At 37.9% G+C, this 21381-nt stretch overlaps 1 protein-coding gene across 1 annotated transcript in view; it reads right to left on the reverse strand.

Annotated features, from left to right (window-relative positions):
- Nucleotides 1-21381, reverse strand: part of LOC128659984 (zinc finger protein 585A-like) — a 523622-nt gene that overhangs the window by 83368 nt on the left and 418873 nt on the right. Inside the window, exon 7 of the mRNA XM_053713577.1 lies at nt 7992-8003. Coding sequence (XP_053569552.1) covers nt 7992-8003 — 12 coding nt within the window. The remainder of the gene's footprint in view (nt 1-7991; nt 8004-21381) is intronic.

Genomic DNA, 21381 nt, shown 5'->3' on the forward strand with positions numbered 1-21381 from the left:
TGCTTATATACACCATACCTAAAATAAATATGCTTATATACACCATACCTAATATAAATATGCTCATATACACCATACCTAATATAAATATGCTCATATACACCATACCTAATATAAATATGCTTATATACCCCATATATAATATAAATATGCTTATATACACCATACCTAATATAAATATGCTTATATACACCATACCTAATACAAATATGCTCATATACACCATACCAAATATAAATATGCTTATATACACCATACCTAATATAAATATGCTCATATACACCATACCTAATATAAATATGCTCATATACACCATACCTAATATAAATATGCTCATATACACCATACCTAATATAAATATGCTCATATGCACCATACCTAATGTAAATATGCTCATATGCACCATACCTAATATAAATATGCTCATATACACCATACCTAATGTAAATATGCTTATTTACACCATACCTAATATAAATCTGCTAATATACACCATACCTAATATAAATCTGCTCATATACCCCATACCTAATATAAATATGCTCATAAACACCATACCTAATATAAATATGCTCATATACACCATACCCAATATAAATATGCTCATATACACCATACCTAATATAAAAATGCTTATATACACCATACCTAATATAAATATGCTCATATGCACCATACCTAATATAAATATGCTTATATACACCATACCTAATATAAATATGCTTATATACACCATACCTAATATAAATATGCTCCTATGCACCATACCTAATATAAATATGCTCATATACACCATACCTAATATAAATATGCTCATATACACCATACCTAATAAAAATATATGCTCATATACACCATACCTAATATAAATATGCTCATGTACACCATACTTAATATAAATATGCTTATATGCACCATATACCTAATATAAATATGCTTATATACACAATACCTAATATAAATATGCTCATATACACCATACCTAATATAAATATGCTTATATACACCATATACCTATATAAATATGCTTATATACACAATACCTAATATAAATATGCTCATATACACGATACCTAATATAAATATGCTCATATACACCATACCTAATATAAATATGCTCATATGCACCATAACTAATATAAATATGCTTATATACACCATACCTAATATAAATATGCTTATATACACCATACCTAATATAACTATGCTCATATGCACCATACCTAATATAAATATGCTCATATGCACCATACCTAATATAAATATGCTCAAATACACCATACCTAATATAAATATGCTCATATACACCATACCTAATATAAATGTGCTCATATACACCATACCTAATATAAATATGCTCATATACACCATACCTAATATAAATATGCTCATATACACCATACCTAATATAAATATGCTTATATGCACCATATACCTAATATAAATATGCTTATATACACAATACCTAATATAAATATGCTCATATACACCATACCTAATATAAATATTCTTATATACACCATACCTAATATAAATATGCTCATATACACCATACCTAATATAAATATGCTCATATGCACAATACCTAATATAAATATGCTTATATACACCATACCTAATATAAATATGATCATATACACAATATCTAATATAAATATGCTCATATACACCATACCTAATATAAATATGCTTATATACACCATACCAAATATACAAATGCTCATATACACCATACCTAATATAAATATGCTCATATGCACCATACCTAATATAAATATGCTTATATACACCATACCTAATATAAATATGCTCATATACACCACACCTAATATAAATATGCTCATATACACCATACCTAATATAAATATGCTCATATACACCATACCTAATATAAATATGCTTATATGCACCATATACCTAATATAAATATGCTTCTATGCACAATACCTAATATAAATATGCTCATATACACCATACCTAATATAAATATGCTTATTTACACCATATACCTAATATAAATATGCTTATATACACAATACCTAATATAAATATGCTCATATACACCATACCTAATATAAATATGCTCATATACACCTTACCTAATATAAAAATGATTATATATACCATACCTAATATAAATATGCTCATATGCACCATACCTAATATAAATATGCTTATATACACCATACCTAATATTACTATGTTCTTATGCACAATACCTAATATAAATATGCTCATATACACCATACCTAATATAAATATGCTTATATACACCATACCTAATATAAATATGCTCATATGCACAATACCTAATATAAATATGCTCATATACACCATACCTAATATAAATATGCTCATATACACCATACCTAATATAAATATGCTTATATACACCATATCTAATATAAATATGCTCATATACACCATACCTAATATAAATATGCTTATATACACCATACCTAATATAAATATGCTCATATGCACAATACCTAATATAAATATGCTCATATACACCATACCTAATATAAATATGCTTATATACACCATATCTAATATAAATATGCTTATATACACCATACCTAAAATAAATATGTGTATATACACCATACCTAATATAAATATGCTCATATACACCATACCTAATATAAATATGCTTATATACACCATATCTAATATAAATATGCTTATATACACCATACCTTATATAAATATGCTTATATACACCATACCTAATATAAATATGCTCATATACACCATACCTAATATAAATATGCTTATATACACCATACCTAATATAAATATGCTTATATACACCATACCTAATATAAATATGCTCATATACACCATACCTAATATAAATATGCTCATATACACCATACCTAATATAAATATGCTCATATGCACCATACCTAATATAAATATGCTCATATACACCATACCTAATATAAATATGCTCATATACACCATACCTATTATAAATATGCTCATATGCACCATTCCTAATATAAATATGCTTATATACACCATACCTAATATAAATATGCTCATATACACCATACCTAATATAAATATGCTTATATACACCATACCTAATATAAATATGCTTATATACACCATACCTAATATAAATATGCTTATATACACCATACCTAATATAAATATGCTCATATACACCATACCTAATATAAATATGCTCATATACACCATACCTAATATAAATATGCTCATATGCACCATACCTAATATAAATATGCTCATATACACCATACCTAATATAAATATGCTCATATACACCATACCTAATATAAATATGCTCATATACACCATACCTAATATAAATATGCTTATATACACCATACCTAATATAAATATGCTTATATACACCATACCTAATATAAATATGCTCATATACACCATACCTAATATAAATATGCTCATATACACCATACCTAATATAAATATGCTTATATACACCATACCTAATATAAATATGCTCATATACACCATACCTAATATAAATATGCTTATATGCACCATATACCTAATATAAATATGCTTATATACACAATACCTAATATAAATATGCTCATATACACCATATCTAATATAAATATGCTTATATACACCATATACCTAATATAAATATGCTTATATACACCATATACCTAATATAAATATGCTTATATACACCATATACCTAATATAAATATGCTTATATACACAATACCTAATATAAATATGCTCATATACACCATACCTAATATAAAAATGCAGTTGTCCTTAGTAAACAAGATGAAAATAGAGTGTCTCATCTGATATAGCTAACAAGTGCATTAAGTGATATATTATTAGTATGAGAGTTTAAAAATCATTAGATATATTAAGTGGTTACAATGAAAGCACATTGCTGTTGTAAACTGATGGTAACATTAGTTTCATTAACCTTTTAATGCCGTTACGACATTGTATTCTGTTCGAGTTTTTCTGGGCTTTAACGCAGATGGACGGAATAGAACATCCTAACTGGGTGGCTTTCCTAAAGCCACTGGCGCGTCCCTGATGGGATGATGGACTAGAGGGCATGCCTAGTATCATAAGGACGCCCCCGTGACGCAATCCCATCATTGAAATCTTGTGATCACGTGCACGATCGCGAGATTTCAAAATGTTTACATCGGAACAGTTGTTCCGCTGTAGACACTTTAACCCCGGTAGGAAAGGGTTAATATAAGTTACGCTTAATTACTTAGTGTAACACTTTGCAATAAAAATATAAAAGAGGTTGTTGGTACACATATTGTCATCCAAGCAGGGTTGGTAAAAGGAGAGGTTTTAAAAATAAGATAGAATTTTTTTTTTTCTATAAGAGATGGATTTATATACTTATGGATAACATTACTTAGTTTAAAAGTTTAGAATTAATTATTATAAAAGACAGTTTAGAGTAAATACCATAACTTATATACTCACACCAAAAGATCAGGGACAGTGATTTTTAAGTTTCATGCCCCCCCCCCACCACCACACACACACACACACTATTTTACTTAATACAGCAATAAATATAGATTCAATTATGTTGTTGTTACAGAAATGTGGTCAGAGTTAGTAAATGCAATGTTTTAAAAAATATTCAGCCAGATTACGAGTTTTGCGTTATGAGTGGCTCGGTAATAACTTGCAAGTTATTTCCACCGCTAACCTTTAATAGCGCTGCTATTACAGGTTTTCCAAAAACCTGCATTTGCGGGCAATATGGCAGTGTTGAGCTCCATACAGCACACAAATACCAGTGCTGCTTTGAGCTGGTTTTACGTGCTCGTGCTCAATTTCCCCATAGACATCAATGGGGAGAGCCAGCTAAAAAAAAAGCCTAACACCTGCATTAACGGAGCGTAAAGCTGTGTAACGCAGCCCCATTGATTCCTATGGGGAAAGAAAAATTATGTTTAAACATAAACCTTGAGTATAAACACCCCTAATCTGCTGCCCCTGACACTGCCGACACCTACATTACACTTATTAAACCCTAATCTGCGGTCCCCGACATTGCCGCCACCTACCTACACTTATTAACCCCTAATCTGCTGCCCCCAACATCGACACCGCCACTATACTAAAGTTATTAACCCCTAAACCTCTGGCCTCCCAAATCACTAACACTAAATAAATATATTAACCCCTAAGTCTAACCCTAACCCTAACACCACTAACTTTAATATAATTAAAATAAATTTACATAAAAAGTACTATTATTACCTAAATAATACCTATTTAAGACTAAATATTTACCTGTAAAATAAACCCTAAGCTAGCTACAATATAACTAATAGTTACATTGTAGCTATCTTAGGTTTTATTTTTATTTTACAGGTAATTTTGTATTTATTTTAACTAGGTAGACTAGTTAGTAAACTGTTATTAACTATTTACCAGCTACCTAGTTAAAATAATACTAACTTCCCTGTAAAATAAAACCTAACATTACACTAAAATTAAATAAATTAAATTAACAAAATACATTTATCTAAATTACAAAAAATAATAAACACTAAATTACACAAAATAAAAAAGAATTTATCAAATATTTAAACTAATTACACCTAATCTAATAGCCCTATCAAAATAAAAAAGACCACCCAAAATAAAAAAAAACTAGCCTACACTAAAATGCCAATGGCCCTTAAAAGGGCCTTTTGTGGGGCATTGCCCCAAAGAAATCCGCTCTTTTACCTGAAAAAAAAATACAAACAACCCCCAACAGTAAACCCCCCCCCCCAAAAAAAAAAACTACCTAAAAAACCTAAGCTCCCCATTGCCCTGAAAAGGGCATTTGGATGGGCATTGCCCTTAAAAGGGCATTTAGCTCTTGTTGCCCAAAGTGACTAATCTAAAAATAAAACCCACCCAATAAACCCTTAAAAAAAACTAACACTAACCCCCGAAGATCCACTTACAGTTTTTGCAGACTGGACATCCATCCTTATCCAGCTGGGAGAAGTCTTCATCCAAGCGGCAAGAAGTCGTCCTCCAGGCGGGCAGAAGTCTTCATTCAGACGGCATGTTCTATCTTCATCCTTCCGACGCGGAGCGGCTCCATCTTCAAGACATCTGATGCAGAGTATCCTCCTCTTTCGATGGCTCTTGAAGAATGAAGTTTCCCTTTAAATGACATCATCCAAGATGGCGCCCTTTGAATTCCGATTGGCTGATAGAATTCTATCAGCCAATCGGAATTAAAGGTTAAAAATCCTATTGGCTGATGCAATCAGCCAATAGGATTAAGCTTCAATCCTATTGGCTGATCCAATAAACCAATAGTATTGAGCTTGCATTCTATTGGCTGATTGGAAAAACCAATAGAATGCAAGCTCAATCCTATTGGCTGATTGCATCAGCCAATATGATTTTTTCACTTTTAATTCCGATTGGCTGATAGAATTCTATCAGCCAATCGGAATTCAAGGGACGCCATCTTGGATGATGTCATTTAAGGGGAAACTTCATTCTTCAAGAGCCATCGAAAGAAGAGGATGCTCCACGCCGGATGTCTTGAAGATGGAGCTGCTCCGTGTCAGAAGGATGAAGATAGAAGATGCCGTCTGGATGAAGACTTCTGTCTGCCTTGAGGACGACTTCTTGCTGCTTGGATGAAGACTTCTCCCGGCTTCATTGAGGAATTCTGCCCGCTTGGATGAAGACTTCTCCCGGCTGGATGAGGATGGATGTCCGGTCTTCAAAAACTGTAAGTGGATCTTCAGGGGTTAGTGTTAGATTTTATTAAGGGTTTATTGGGTGGGTTTTATTTTTATCTTAGGGGTTTGGGCAACAAAAAAGAGCTAAATGCCCTTTTAAGGGTAATGTCCATCCAAATGCCCTTTTCAGGGCAATGGGGAGCTTAGGTTTTTTAGATAGGATTTTATTTTGGGGGGTTTGGTTGTGTGGGTGGTGGGTTTTACTGTCTGGGTTTTTTAGTATTTTTTTTTACAGGTAAAAGAGCTGATTTCTTTGGGGCAATGCCCCGCAAAAGGCCCTTTTAAGGGCTATTGGCAGTTTAGTGTAGGCTAGGGTTTTTTTTTATTTTGGGGAGCTTTTATATTTTGATAGGGCTATTAGATTAGGTGTAATTAGTTTAAATATTTGATAATTTCTTTTTTATTTTGTGTAATTTAGTGTTTATTTTTTTTGTAATTTAGTTAATTGTATTTAATTAATGTAATTTAATTTATTTAATTTTAGTTGTTAGTGTAACTCAGGTTAGGTTTTATTTTACAGGTACATTTGTATTTATTTTAACAAGGTAGTTAGTAAATAGTTAATAACTATTTACTAACTAGTCTAACTAATTAAAATAAATACAAACTTAGCTGTGAAATAAAAATGAAACCTAAGATAGCTACAATGTAACTATTAGTAATATTGTAGCTAGCATAGGGTTTATTTTACAGGCAAGTATTTAGTTTTAAATAGGAATTAGTTAGGTAATGATAGTACTTTTTATTTAGATTTATTTTAATTATATTAAAGTTAGGGGTGTTAGAGTTAGGGTTAGACTTAGGGTTAGGTTTAGGGGTTAATAACTTTAGTATAGTGGCAACGGCGACGTTGAGGGCGGCAGATTAGGTGTTAATAAGTGTAGGTAGGTGGCAGCGACATTGGGGGCAGCCGATTAGGGGTTTATAAATTTATGGGGTTTAGTCATCATTTAACAAATGACATATTAGATATGTCAGCATTCTTTAAAATAAAATAATCTGTCAGAGCATATATGTAGCCTGTGCATTCAGATAATTTTGTTCATACAATGTACTGATGAAGACAGAGAATATATGATGCAATGCAGAATTAATGATTTAACTCATAGAAATCTTATAACAAAATGTTAATAAACATTATAGAGGATAAATATATATATATATATATATATATATATATATATACTGTAGATTTCATAACCCTTTAAACCAAAGACAATATCAAAATGATACCACTTTTTATATACCCTATTTACATCCCCTTTTAATTAAATAACATTAAACGAAAATAACATTAAACTTTATATCCTCTTATAACCTTTTAAACCATATCCTTATTTTTTTTTTTTAAACTTTTTATATCAATTTTAATTTTAATAACTATCGAAAAAACAACACATTTATGTAAATTTTATATCAAATACTTATCAAAAAAAATTTATATCAATTTATATTAGACTCTTATCAAATTTTATTTTTTATATAAATTTTATATCAAATTTATATAAAAAATCCTTTTTTATATAAAGTTTATATCAAATTTATCTAAAAATCATTTTTTATATCAATTTTATATTAAATACCTATCAAACAAACAAAACTTTTAAGTAATTTTTATATCAAATTCTTATAAAAACAAATTGATATAAAAAAGGGGCATAAAAGTGGGAGTGGAAAGGAGCAGGATTAGTGGCATGTCTACCTGTCAAAAAAGTTTGACATAACCTCCATACTCCTACTACTTACAGTATCTCATAAAAGTGAGTACACCCCTCACATTTTTGTAAATATTTTATTATATCTTCATGTGACAACACTGAAGAAATTACACTTTAATACAATGTAAAGTAGTGACTGTACAGTCTGTATAACAGTGTAAGGCCTAGATTTGGAGTTCGGCGGTAGCCGTCAAAACCAGCGTTAGAGGCTCCTAACGCTGGTTTTAGGCTACCGCCGGTATTTGGAGTCAGTGATTAAAGGGTCTAACGCTCACTTTTCAGCCGCGACTTTTCCATACCGCAGATCCCCTTACGTCAATTGCGTATCCTATCTTTTCAATGGGATCTTCCTAACGCCGGTATTTAGAGTCGTTTCTGAAGTGAGCGTTAGAGCTCTAACGACAAAACTTCAGCCGCCTGAAAATAGCAGGAGTTAAGAGCTTTCTGGCTAACGCCGGTTCATAAAGCTCTTAACTACTGTACCCTAAAGTACACTAACACCCATAAACTACCTATGTACCCCTAAACCGAGCTCCCCCCACATCGCCGCCACTCGATTTAAAATTTTAACCCCTAATCTGCCGACCGCCACCTACGTTATAATTATGTACCCCTAATCTGCTGCCCCTAACCCCGCCGACCCCTATATTATATTTATTAACCCCTAACTTGCCCCCCACAACGTCGCCGCCAGCTACTTACAATAATTAACCCCTAATCTGCCGACCGCAAAGCGCCGCCACCTACGTTATACTTATGTACCCCTAATCTGCTGCCCCTAACCCCGCCGACCCCTGTATTACATTTATTAACCCCTAACCTGCCCCCCACAACATCGCCGCCAGCTACTTAAAATAATTAACCCCTAATCTTCCGACCGCAAATCGCCGCCACCTACGTTATCCCTATGTACCCCTAATCTGCTGCCCTAACATCGCCGACCCCTATATTATATTTATTAACCCCTAATCTGCCCCCCTCAACGTCGCCGACACCTGCCTACATTTATTAACCCCTAATCTGCCGAGCGGACCTGAGCGCTACTATAATAAAGTTATGAACCCCTAACCCGCCTCACTAACCCTATCATAAATTGTATTAACCCCTAATCTGCCCTCCCTAACATCGCCGACACCTACCTTCAATTATTAACCCCTAATCTGCCGAGCGGAGCTCACCGCTATTCTAATAAATTGATTAACCCCTAAAGCTAAGTCTAACCCTAACACTAACACCCCCCTAAGTTAAATATAATTTTTATCTAACGAAATAAATTAACTCTTATTAAATAAATGATTCCTATTTAAAGCTAAATACTTACCTGTAAAATAAATCCTAATATAGCTACAATATAAATTATAATTATATTGTAGCTATTTTAGGATTAATATTTATTTTACATGCAACTTTGTAATTATTTTAACCAGGTACAATAGCTATTAAATAGTTAAGAACTATTTAATAGTTACCTAGTTAAAATAATAACAAATTTACCTGTAAAATAAATCCTAACCTAAGATATAATTAAACCTAACACTACCCTATCAATAAAATAATTAAATAAACTACCTACAATTACCTACAATTACCTACAATTAACCTAACACTACACTATCAATAAATTAATTAAACACAATTCCTACAAATAAATACAATTAAATAAACTAGCTAAAGTACAAAAAATAAAAAAGAACTAAGTTACAGAAAATAAAAAAATATTTACAAACATAAGAAAAATATTACAACAATTTTAAACTAATTACACCTACTCTAAGCCCCCTAATAAAATAACAAAGCCCCCAAAATAAAAAATTCCCTACCCTATTCTAAATTAAAAAAGTTACAAGCTCTTTTACCTTACCAGCCCTGAACAGGGCCCTTTGCGGGGCATGCCCCAAGAATTTCAGCTCTTTTGCCTGTAAAAAAAAACATACCATACCCCCCCCCCAACATTACAACCCACCACCCACATACCCCTAATCTAACCCAAACCCCCCTTAAAGAAACCTAACACTAAGCCCCTGAAGATCTTCCTACCTTGTCTTCACCATCCAGGTTCACCGATCCGTCCTGAAGAGCTCCTCCGATGTCCTGATCCAAGCCCAAGCGGGGGCTGAAGAGGTCCATGATCCGGTCAAAGTCTTCATCCAAGCGGGGCAGAAGAGGATCTTCCATCCGATTGAAGTCATCATCCAGGCGGCATCTTCTATGGTCTTCCATCCGGAGCGAAGCGGCAGGATCCTGAAGACCTCCAGCGCGGAACATCCATCCGGACCGACGACTGAACGACGAATGACTGTTCCTTTAAGGGACGTCATCCAAGATGGCGTCCCTCGAATTCCGATTGGCTGATAGGATTCTATCAGCCAATCGGAATTAAGGTAGGAATTTTCTGATTGGCTGATGGAATCAGCCAATCAGAATCAAGTTCAATCCGATTGGCTGATCCAATCAGCCAATCAGATTGAGCTCGCATTCTATTGGCTGTTCCGATCAGCCAATAGAATGCGAGCTCAATCTGATTGGCTGATTGGATCGGCCAATCGGATTGAACTAGATTCTGATTGGCTGATTCCATCAGCCAATCAGAAAATTCCTACCTTAATTCCGATTGGCTGATAGAATCCTATCAGCCAATCGGAATTCGAGGGACGCCATCTTGGATGACGTCCCTTAAAGGAACAGTCATTCGTCGTTCAGTCGTCGGTCCGGATGGATGTTCCGCGCTGGAGGTCTTCAGGATCCTGCCGCTTCGCTCCGGATGGAAGACCATAGAAGATGCCGCCTGGATGATGACTTCAATCGGATGGAAGATCCTCTTCTGCCCCGCTTGGATGAAGACTTTGACCGGATCATGGACCTCTTCAGCCCCCGCTTGGGCTTGGATCAGGACATCGGAGGAGCTCTTCAGGACGGATCGGTGAACCTGGATGGTGAAGACAAGGTAGGAAGATCTTCAGGGGCTTAGTGTTAGGTTTATTTAAGGGGGGTTTGGGTTAGATTAGGGGTATGTGGGTGGTGGGTTGTAATGTTGGGGGGGGGTATTGTATTTATTCTTTTACAGGCAAAAGAGCTGAAATTCTTGGGGCATGCCCCGCAAAGGGCCCTGTTCAGGGCTGGTAAGGTAAAAGAGCTTGTAACTTTTTTAATTTAGAATAGGGTAGGGAATTTTTTATTTTGGGGGGCTTTGTTATTTTATTAGGGGGCTTAGAGTAGGTGTAATTAGTTTAAAATTGTTGTAATATTTTTCTTATGTTTGTAAATATTTTTTTATTTTCTGTAACTTAGTTCTTTTTTATTTTTTGTACTTTAGCTAGTTTATTTAATTGTATTTATTTGTAGGAATTGTGTTTAATTAATTTATTGATAGTGTAGTGTTAGGTTAATTGTAGGTAATTGTAGGTAGTTTATTTAATTATTTTATTGATAAGTTAGTGTTAGGTTTAATTATATCTTAGGTTAGGATTTATTTTACAGGTAAATTTGTTATTATTTTAACTAGGTAACTATTAAATAGTTCTTAACTATTTAATAGCTATTGTACCTGGTTAAAATAATTACAAAGTTGCCTGTAAAATAAATATTAATCCTAAAATAGCTACAATATAATTATAATTTATATTGTAGCTATATTAGGATTTATTTTACAGGTAAGTATTTAGCTTTAAATAGGAATAATTTATTTAATAAGAGTTAATTTATTTAGTTAGATGTAAATTATATTTAAGTTAGGGGGGTGTTAGTGTTAGGGTTAGACTTAGCGTTAGGGGTTAATCCATTTATTAGAATAGCGGTGAGCTCTGCTCGGAAGATTAGGGGTTAATAATTGAAGGTAGGTGTCGGCGATGTTAGGGAGGGCAGATTAGGGGTTAATACTATTTATGATAGGGTTAGTGAGGCGGATTAGGGGTTAATAACTTTATTATAGTAGCGCTCAGGTCCGCTCGGCAGATTAGGGGTTAATAAGTGTAGGCAGGTGTCGGCGACGTTGAGGGGGGCAGATTAGGGGTTAATAAATATAATATAGGGGTCGGCGATGTTAGGGCAGCAGATTAGGGGTACATAGGGATAACGTAGGTTGCGGCGGTTTACGGAGCGGCAGATTAGGGGTTAAAAAAATATGCAGGGGTCAGCGATAGCGGGGGCGGCAGATTAGGGGTTAATAAGTGTAAGGTTAGGGGTGTTTAGACTCGGGGTACATGTTAGAGTGTTAGGTGCAGATGTAGGAAGTGTTTCCCCATAGGAAACAATGGGGCTGCGTTAGGAGCTGAACGCTGCTTTTTTGCAGGTGTTAGGTTTTTTTCCAGCTCAAACAGCCCCATTGTTTCCTATGGGAGAATCGTGCACGAGCACGTTTTTGAGGCCGGCCGCGTCCGTAAGCAACTCTGGTATCGAGAGTTGCATTTGCGGTAAAAATGCTCTACGCTCCTTTTTTGGAGCCTAACGCAGCATTTGTTTGAACTCTCGATACCAGAGTTAATTTTATGGTGCGGCCAGAAAAAAGCCCGCGGAGCGTTAACAGCCCTTTTACCGCCAAACTCCAAATCTAGGCCTTAATGTGCTGTCCCCACAAAATAACTAAACACACAACCATTAATGTCTAAACTGTTGGCAACAAAAGTGAGTACACCCCTAAGTGGAAATGTGCAAATTAGGCCCAATTAGCAATTAGCCTACTCCTGACCCCTAATTGTTCTCCAGCACTAGGGGGTTCAGGCAAGGGGGGTTTCATGAGAAGGGGGCATAGCAACCAAAATCAATTTCTATTACCAAATACTTCTCCCTCTACATTTTGCTGACCCTGACTCCCCCAATCGCAATGCAGGGAGTCATAGGAACAGCAGCACCAACCCCAGCCACAACAGCACCACATATGGATCAAGTGACCATGGGTACGTGCTCATCAGTGGCCATCCACAGCGACAGCACTGATGTCACAGAAACCATCACAGAAACCCTCAGCATAGAAGACTCTAGGTCAGCAGAACACAGTGAGTTCAAATCATTTACACATGACCGCCAGGACTCTTCTGACTCCTCTCTTTCTGACACTGATTCTGATAGTGACTCATCTTTAAGACTTCAGGGTAAGGGACAACAAAGGATGTTCAGAATGATTAAAAAACTTTAAAAGGTGGTAATTCAGGCCCTCCAAAACAATCAAATGTAGTGCAAACACAGCCCCCTCAGGAAGACATGGCCAATACTTTGCCTAATGATTTCATGCTGCCATGTCAAAGCATAAGGTGGCAGTATACGGGGACTCTCACCCATCTAAAATTTATTCCCTACACACCCATTTGCGAACCAAGGTCATAAAACGAATACAACAGGTTGAATACGTTAACATATTCGACTTGTCAGTGGAAGCTTACAGACAGAGGGAGAGAAGCTCGGATGGTACAGGCCCTAAAAGATTCAAGCTCACTGTGGCTGAGCTCTGTAGCAACCCAAGGGTTGCAGGTTCGATCCCCGGTGAGGTCCACTCAGTCTTTCATCCTTCCGAGGTCGATAAAATGAGCAGCGCCATGAGACCCTTACAGGTGATTAGTCGCGCTTTACAAGCACCCAATACATACATGCATACATACAAGCACCCTGACACATTTGGCTTCTATGTTTTAGGGTCTTCTTGTCCTGCTATTTAGAGAAATACCCCTCATAAAATTTAGCAATTCTAAAATAGACAGATACCATACATTGGATACAGAAACATTACAGTGAAGGAACTTGGAGGGAATACGACACGAGTTCAGACGTAAAATGGCGGGTAACCCCCTTCTAACATTTGACTACACCGATTCGCAAATATGGCAGTGATTGCCACAGCATAATTCTTACCCCCCTCAATCACCACATAATCTGCCATTTCGAGGGAATAGGAATAGAAAGAGAGGCGGTACATGCTAGTCAAATGAAGAAAAAAAATGTGACAGGGGTAACTCATGTAATTTTCACCACGCATGCAGGTTCTGCGCAGACCCCCATTCAGGAAGTGAATGGGGGTCCAAGAGTAAAGACAATCCCTCCATCAGAAGAACGCATGCGCAAAACCCTATGGCAAAAAGAAGAGTCTCTGGTAAAGGCTCGCAAGCTTGAGCCATGGTTACACGCATAGGCAGACCTGGCGGCCGCCAGATTATTATGGGAGGGTTTAACTATGGTTTTCTCATCCCAATATACACAAAAATTAAGGTTTCAAGGGTGCACCGCAACCTGATTTTGGCGTATCAACACCCCCAGACAGTCAGGGAAAAAATGAATAAGGAATTATCCCTAGGGTGTATGGTAGGCTCATTTTCCTTCCCCCCTCCCAAACCTAGTAGTGTCCCCGCTGGGGGTTGTGCCCAAAAAGGAGGCGGGAAGTTTTGCCTCATTCAGCACCTTTCCTACCCTAGGGGTAGTTCAGTTAATGATGCCATAAACCCACAACTCACTTCAGTGCGCTATCAGTCATTTGATAACGCATTAAACGTGGTTAGGAGGGCGGGAAGGGGGCTTTATTGGCGAACCTTGATATAGAAGCAGCATTCCGATTGCTGCCCCTCCATCCATCCAATTTACCCCTTATGGGTTGTAAAGTTTGGCAGGGCAGTACTATGTAGATCGCTGCCTACCGATGGGTTGCGCACTTTCTTGCACTTTATTTGAGACGGTCAGTACTTTTCTGCATTGGGTAAAGGGCCCGCAGTGCAGGCAACAACTCCTTGGCCCACTATCTAGATCAGTGGTTCTCAACCAAAGTGACCTCAAGGCCCGGTAAATTTTAGCTGGACATGTCCAGGGCCCGGTAGTTATATATATATATAATATATAGTAGGCAGCAGGGATTTGCCCCATCAGTAACTAAGCAGTTCAGTGTGGGTTTAGTGGGGGCCCTGGAGTGTGGTGGTCCTGCTGAGGGTCTGTCGCTGTGAGGGCCATGGAGTGTGTGGTCTGGTCCTGGAGGTTGGGGGCCCTTTCTTTGGCCCTTAATGTTGGGGGTCCTGGCTCTGGAGGTTGATGGGCCTGTTGTGGTTAGGGCAGGGAGTCTACCATGTTCATTTGCACAAATTTGAATACATTTGGGTCAGTGTGAGACAGTTTTCCTGGGGCCTTGATTGGTCTCAGTCTGCCCCTTGTGTGCAGTGGGGTAAGAGTGTGCAGTGGGGGCATGACAGGTCAGGGCCCACCAGCAGGGCTATCACGGCCCGGTACTGGGCCACGGTCCGGCTGTTGAGAAACCAGGATCTAGATGACTTCCTCCTAGTCGGAAAGCATGGCACTAATGAATGTTTAGCCTTAATGAGTGAGACACGGAGGCTTATGGCCCAATTTGGAGTCGCCCTAGCTAAGGAAAAAACAAAGGGCCCAACCACCCGTTTAATCTTCTTGGGAATAAAGATAGACACAATGGAAATGCTTTGTAGGTTTCCAGCAGAGAAAGTGAAATCCATGCTGGAGGCAATTTGAATGGCTACTTCCACATGGGTCATTACCCTACGTCAATTACAATCACTCTTAGGTCTCCTCAACTTTGCATGTAGGGTCATACCAATGGGGCGGGTTAGCTTAGCGGAATGTCTAAGTCCACTGAAAAAATGATCATCCCTAAAGAAATGGTAGCTGACCTCTTGATATGGGAGTCCTTTCTTCAAGAGTTCAACGGAGTGCGTCATTGGTACGCCGGACCAATATCAAGTCAACTGCTGCATCTGTGAACAGGGGCTCATGGCTATGGGGCATATTTCAGGGGGAGTGGTCTGCTGGTCGTTGGCTGAGCTATTGGTCAACTCTGGGCTTGACCCACAACCTTACTCTCCTTTAACTTATTCCTATAGTCCTATCCGTAGAACTATGGGGCAAAAAATTTACTGACAAAACAGTTGTGTTCTGGACGGATCAGCGTAGTGTATGCCATCAACAACCTGTCTGCTGCTTCATCCATGGTGGTTAACTTGCTGCGCCACCTGGTGCTGCGCTGCCTAGAGCTCAATATTCAATTTCAAGCTTGACACGTGCCAGGTGTCAACAATGTTGTGGCTGATGCATTGTCCAGATTTAAATGGGAGACTTTCAGACAATTAGTTCTAAACGCAGCCTTAGTAGGTTTACAATGTCCTGATTTACTTTGGCAGCTTATAGGTACTGGATAGCCTTATTGCCCCTAGTAAGGGCCTCCTTAGTTGGGTCCACATGGTACTCATACGTAAGGCTCTGGAATGAATGGGACCAATTTTGCAATTCAAAAAAGGACGTAGACGCTACAAAGGGATCACAGGCAATATTATGGTAATGGCTGGTGAATTTGCATGCTGCCTCGCATCACTATCCTTTTTCTACTGAACAATGTAATTACCAAACACAACTAATTCCTTTTTTGTCCATCAAGCTGTAAAGGGCTGGGGCAGATCTGGGAGCCCATTACCTGGGAACAGCTTGAGCGGTTGGTCTCCAAATTGGAGGGCATCTGCCCCTCTCCATTTGAAGTATTATTGTTCAGGACAGATTTTACGCTGGCTTTTTCAGCAGCCCTCAGGGTAAGCGAGTTGGTAGCCCCTAATAAAAATGCTTTAGGCGCAGGAGTGCAATTCGATCACGTTAGGGCTTCTCCAGACACTATTCTTTTGTTTATCCCCTGCTCAAAAATGGACCAATCAGGGAAGGGTGAGTGGCTTACTATTACTTCAATTGCGGCCAGCCCTTGCTGCCCGGTGCGCCTAGTTAATGCCTATTTAGCACAGCGACCAAAAAGGCAAGGTCAGTTTTTAATTCACGCAGGCAAATCCCTTTCTAAATTTCAATTCAGGAGTCTCTGATGTGCAGAAAATAGCACCTCACTCTTTCCGCATTAGTGCAGCCACCAGCGCAGCATTAATGGGTTCCTCAAGTGGGGACATCAAGAGCATGTGACGGTGGCACTCCAATAGATTTAAAGTCTATGTCCGGCCCATTGGCTAAATTGATACCACAGTTTTCTTCTTGTATTCTAATCTGCTCTGTTTTTACAGGAGTATCAACTGGAGCAAAGAGAGTGTGCATCCCTATGTTGCAACTCTATTCCCAGTGGCCAGAGTTTGGGTCTCCCCTCTTCAAGAGCATCCATCAGATGGTTAGGAAATAGGGGAATGTGTTGGCCACAGTTATCAGAAATCATTTCAGAAGTCCTGTTAAGATGGGGGAAACCCCACATTCTCATACTTCATCTAGGGGGTAACGATCTGGTCCCTATTCTACAACTAACAAAGATTATTCAGGCAGATGTTAGTTGGCTCAAAACATGCATACCTGCGATCACCATAGGTTGGTCTAACATTATACTTTGCCCGGCATTAAAGCCACATGGCTTCTCACGGGTCAGCTTATAGAGTCAGAAAGAATGTTAATTCCTCAATGGCTAGGACCATCACAGAGTCAGGTGGTTTTGTTTTACGACATGATTCCATCACGGCCGACAGATCAGAACTAAATAGGAGAGATCAGGTACACTTAATGGATGTGGGTCTAGACCTCTTTATTGCTATGGTGTCAGGGTTTAAAAGCTCCCTGTAAAGGTGCGCTCACGGATGCATATATCAGATATAAAGTCCAATCAAGTCCAATAATAGGCGGCAGCTCTTCCAAAAGATTAAGGTACAATGAGAGGATCTATATTGGAGATAAGAAGGCGCCAAACATAGGGTGATATCGTCACCCTGAGCGTGTTTGCAGTTAGTGATGATATCACCCTATGTTTGGTTCCTTCTTATCTCCAATATAGATCCTCTTTATTGCTAACCTATGTAGGGCTATTTTACCCATCCTGTAAGTCAGTTTGTAGTTGGTGGCGGCAAGGGTATCAGTAAAATGCTTCCTTGTGGCGGGAGTTCACAGCCCTGTTGAGTTGGAGAAGGTCACTAGGGGGAGTGATGGCTAAAATTGGTAAAGGGAGGCAGTGACCTCATATGCACAGGAGGTAACCACTCTTCCTCCCCCAGGTGGGGGTGGTCACATGATCTCAGTAACCTCTCAGTAACATCTCCAGTGGGCAGAGCCATGTCAACTGTTGATCCCGTCTTGGGGGGCTGTTGATCTCCTGTAGTACTGGGTTAGTTTGAGCGTTGTTGCCGCCATCATAGTCATTTTAATCTGTTGGTTCATATTTAGTTTAAATTAAGAATTAATAAAAGATATTTTGACCTGTGACGGTCAAAACATTTTCCCAACAAGAAGTTGTCTGTGTCTTATTTCAGTAATAAAACAGTGTTAAGAGCAGTGTGTTATATATAGTGTTAAGTTCCTCTTTAGCTGGAAACAGACCAATAGGCCTTTAATCCCTTAAGGAAGTGCAGGGCCTAGCATAGGCCTGGAGCATGCTATTGGTTAAGGCTGCAATAATGTGAGATAGGAGAAGAGGTGGGCACAGCTGGGGCAATAACATTGTTGGATAGGGGGGTGGGCCCCCTCCCCTCTCCTTACCATATAAGCTGGACACCAACATTGCTGCTTCCTCTTCTTCATCTGGATGCAAAAGGCAGAGAAGTTTCGCTCCCTCCCTTCCCCCTTTCAGATGGCGGCAGAATCACCAAAACAGTCAATGGCAGGGCTATGAATAATCTATCTAGGCCTATATAAAACCATAGCGGTAATGTAGGACTCTCCTACCTCTGCCCATTGGGTTTGAGTGGCTTGGGGCAGAGGGACCTTACAGTGCAGGTGGAGAAACTATTTGCACCCTGACTGCGGGAGGTCACGGCCCTGTTGAGTTGGAGAAGGTCACTAGGGGGAGTGATGGCCAAAATTGGCAAAGGGAGGTGGTGACCTCAGATGCGCAGGAGGTAACCACTCTCCCTCCCCCAGGAGGGGGTGGTCACGTGATCTCAGTAACCTCTCAGTTACATCTCCAGTGGGCAGAGCCACATCAACTGTCGATCCCGTCTTGGGGGGCCGTTAATCTCCTATAGTATTGGGTTAGTTTGAGCTCTATTGCTGCCATCATAGTCATTTTAATATGTTGGTTCATATTTAGTTTAAATTAAGAGTTAATAAAATAAATTTTGACCTGCGACGGTCAAAACATTTTCCCAACAAGAAGTTGTCTGTGTCTTATTTCAGTAATAAAACAGTGTTAAGAGCAGTGTGTTACATATAAGGTTAAGTTCCTCTTTTGCTGGAAACAGACCAATAGGCCTTTAATCCCTTAAGGTGACACTTCCACATTAGTATAAATATCTGTGTAACACTCAGTGATATCACAGGAGGAACCAGAGAGACTTCATACTTACAGAGCTTCTGCTAAACGGTAAAATGCAAAACCTGACATAAACCTTTATTAACAGCCTCACACTGTTGTGTTTTATATAATGATGATAAAATATAGTTCTGTATTTTGTTATGATAAAGACAAACTATTTCACTTCATATAAGAAACTGCTTTTCTATAAAAGTCCACTGAATTTATTTAATTTGTTTTCTATCGGCTAGATTTAGAGTTTTGTCGGTAAGGACCCGCATAGCTAACGCTGGCTTTTTGCTGGCCGCACCTTTAAAATAACTCTGGTATTGAGAGTCCATATAATGTCAGCGTTAGGCTCCAAAAAAGGAGCGTAGAGGATATTTAACGCCACTGCAACTCTCGATACCAGAGTTGCTTACGGACGCGGCCAGCCTCAAAAACGTGCTCGTGCACCATTCCCCCATAGGAAACAATGGGGCTGTTTGAGCTGTAAAAAAGCCGCGTTCAGCTCCTAACGCAGCCCCATTGTTTGCAATGGGGAAACACTTCCTACGTCTGCACCTAACACTCTAACATGTACCCCGAGTCTAAACACCCCTAACCTTACACTTATTAACCCCTAATCTGCCGCCCCCGCTATCGCTGACCCCTGCATATTATTATTAACCCCTAATCTGCTGCTCCGTAAACCGCCGCTACTTACATTATCCCTATGTACCCCTAATCTGCTGCCCCTAACACCGCCGACCCCTATATTATATTTATTAACCCCTAATCTGCCCCCCACAACGTCGCCTCCACCTGCCTACACTTATTAACCCCTAATCTGCCGACCGGACCTGAGCGCTACTATAATAAAGTTATTAACCCCTAATCCGCCTCACTAACCCTATAATAAATAGTATTAACCCCTAATCTGCCCTCCCTAACATCGCCGACACCTAACTTCAATTATTAACCCCTAATCTGCCGACTGGAGCTCACCGCTATTCTAATAAATGTATTAACCCCTAAAGCTAAGTCTAACCCTAACACTAACACCCCCCTAAATTAAATATAATTTACATCTAACGAAATTAATTATCTCTTATTAAATAAATTATTCCTATTTAAAGCTAAATACTTACCTGTAAAATAAATCCTAATATAGCTACACTATAAATTATAATTATATTATAGCTATTTTAGGATTAATATTTATTTTACAGGTAACTTTGTAATTATTTTAACCAGGTACAATAGCTATTAAATAGTTAATAACTATTTAATAGCTAAAATAGTTAAAATAATAATAAAATTACCTGTAAAATAAATCCTAACCTAAAGTTACAATTAAACTTAACACTACACTATCATTAAATTAATTAAATAAAATATCGACAATTACCTACAATTAAACCTAACACTACACTATCAATACATTAATTAAATACAATATCTACAAATAACTACAATGAAATAAACTAACTAAAGTACAAAAAATAAAAAAGAACTAAGTTACAAAAAATAAAAAAATATTTACAAACATAAGGAAAATCTTACAACAATTTTAAACTAATTACACCTACTCTTAGCCCCTAATAAAATAACAAAACTCCCCAAAATAAAAAATGCCCTACCCTATTCTAAATTATTAAAGTTCAAAGCTCTTTTACCTTACCAGCCCTGAACAGGGCCCTTTGCGGGGCATGCCCCAAATAATTCAGCTCTTTTG

The sequence above is a fragment of the Bombina bombina genome, chromosome 5, assembly GCF_027579735.1.
Source record: "Bombina bombina isolate aBomBom1 chromosome 5, aBomBom1.pri, whole genome shotgun sequence".
Taxonomy (NCBI): Eukaryota; Metazoa; Chordata; class Amphibia; order Anura; family Bombinatoridae; genus Bombina; species Bombina bombina.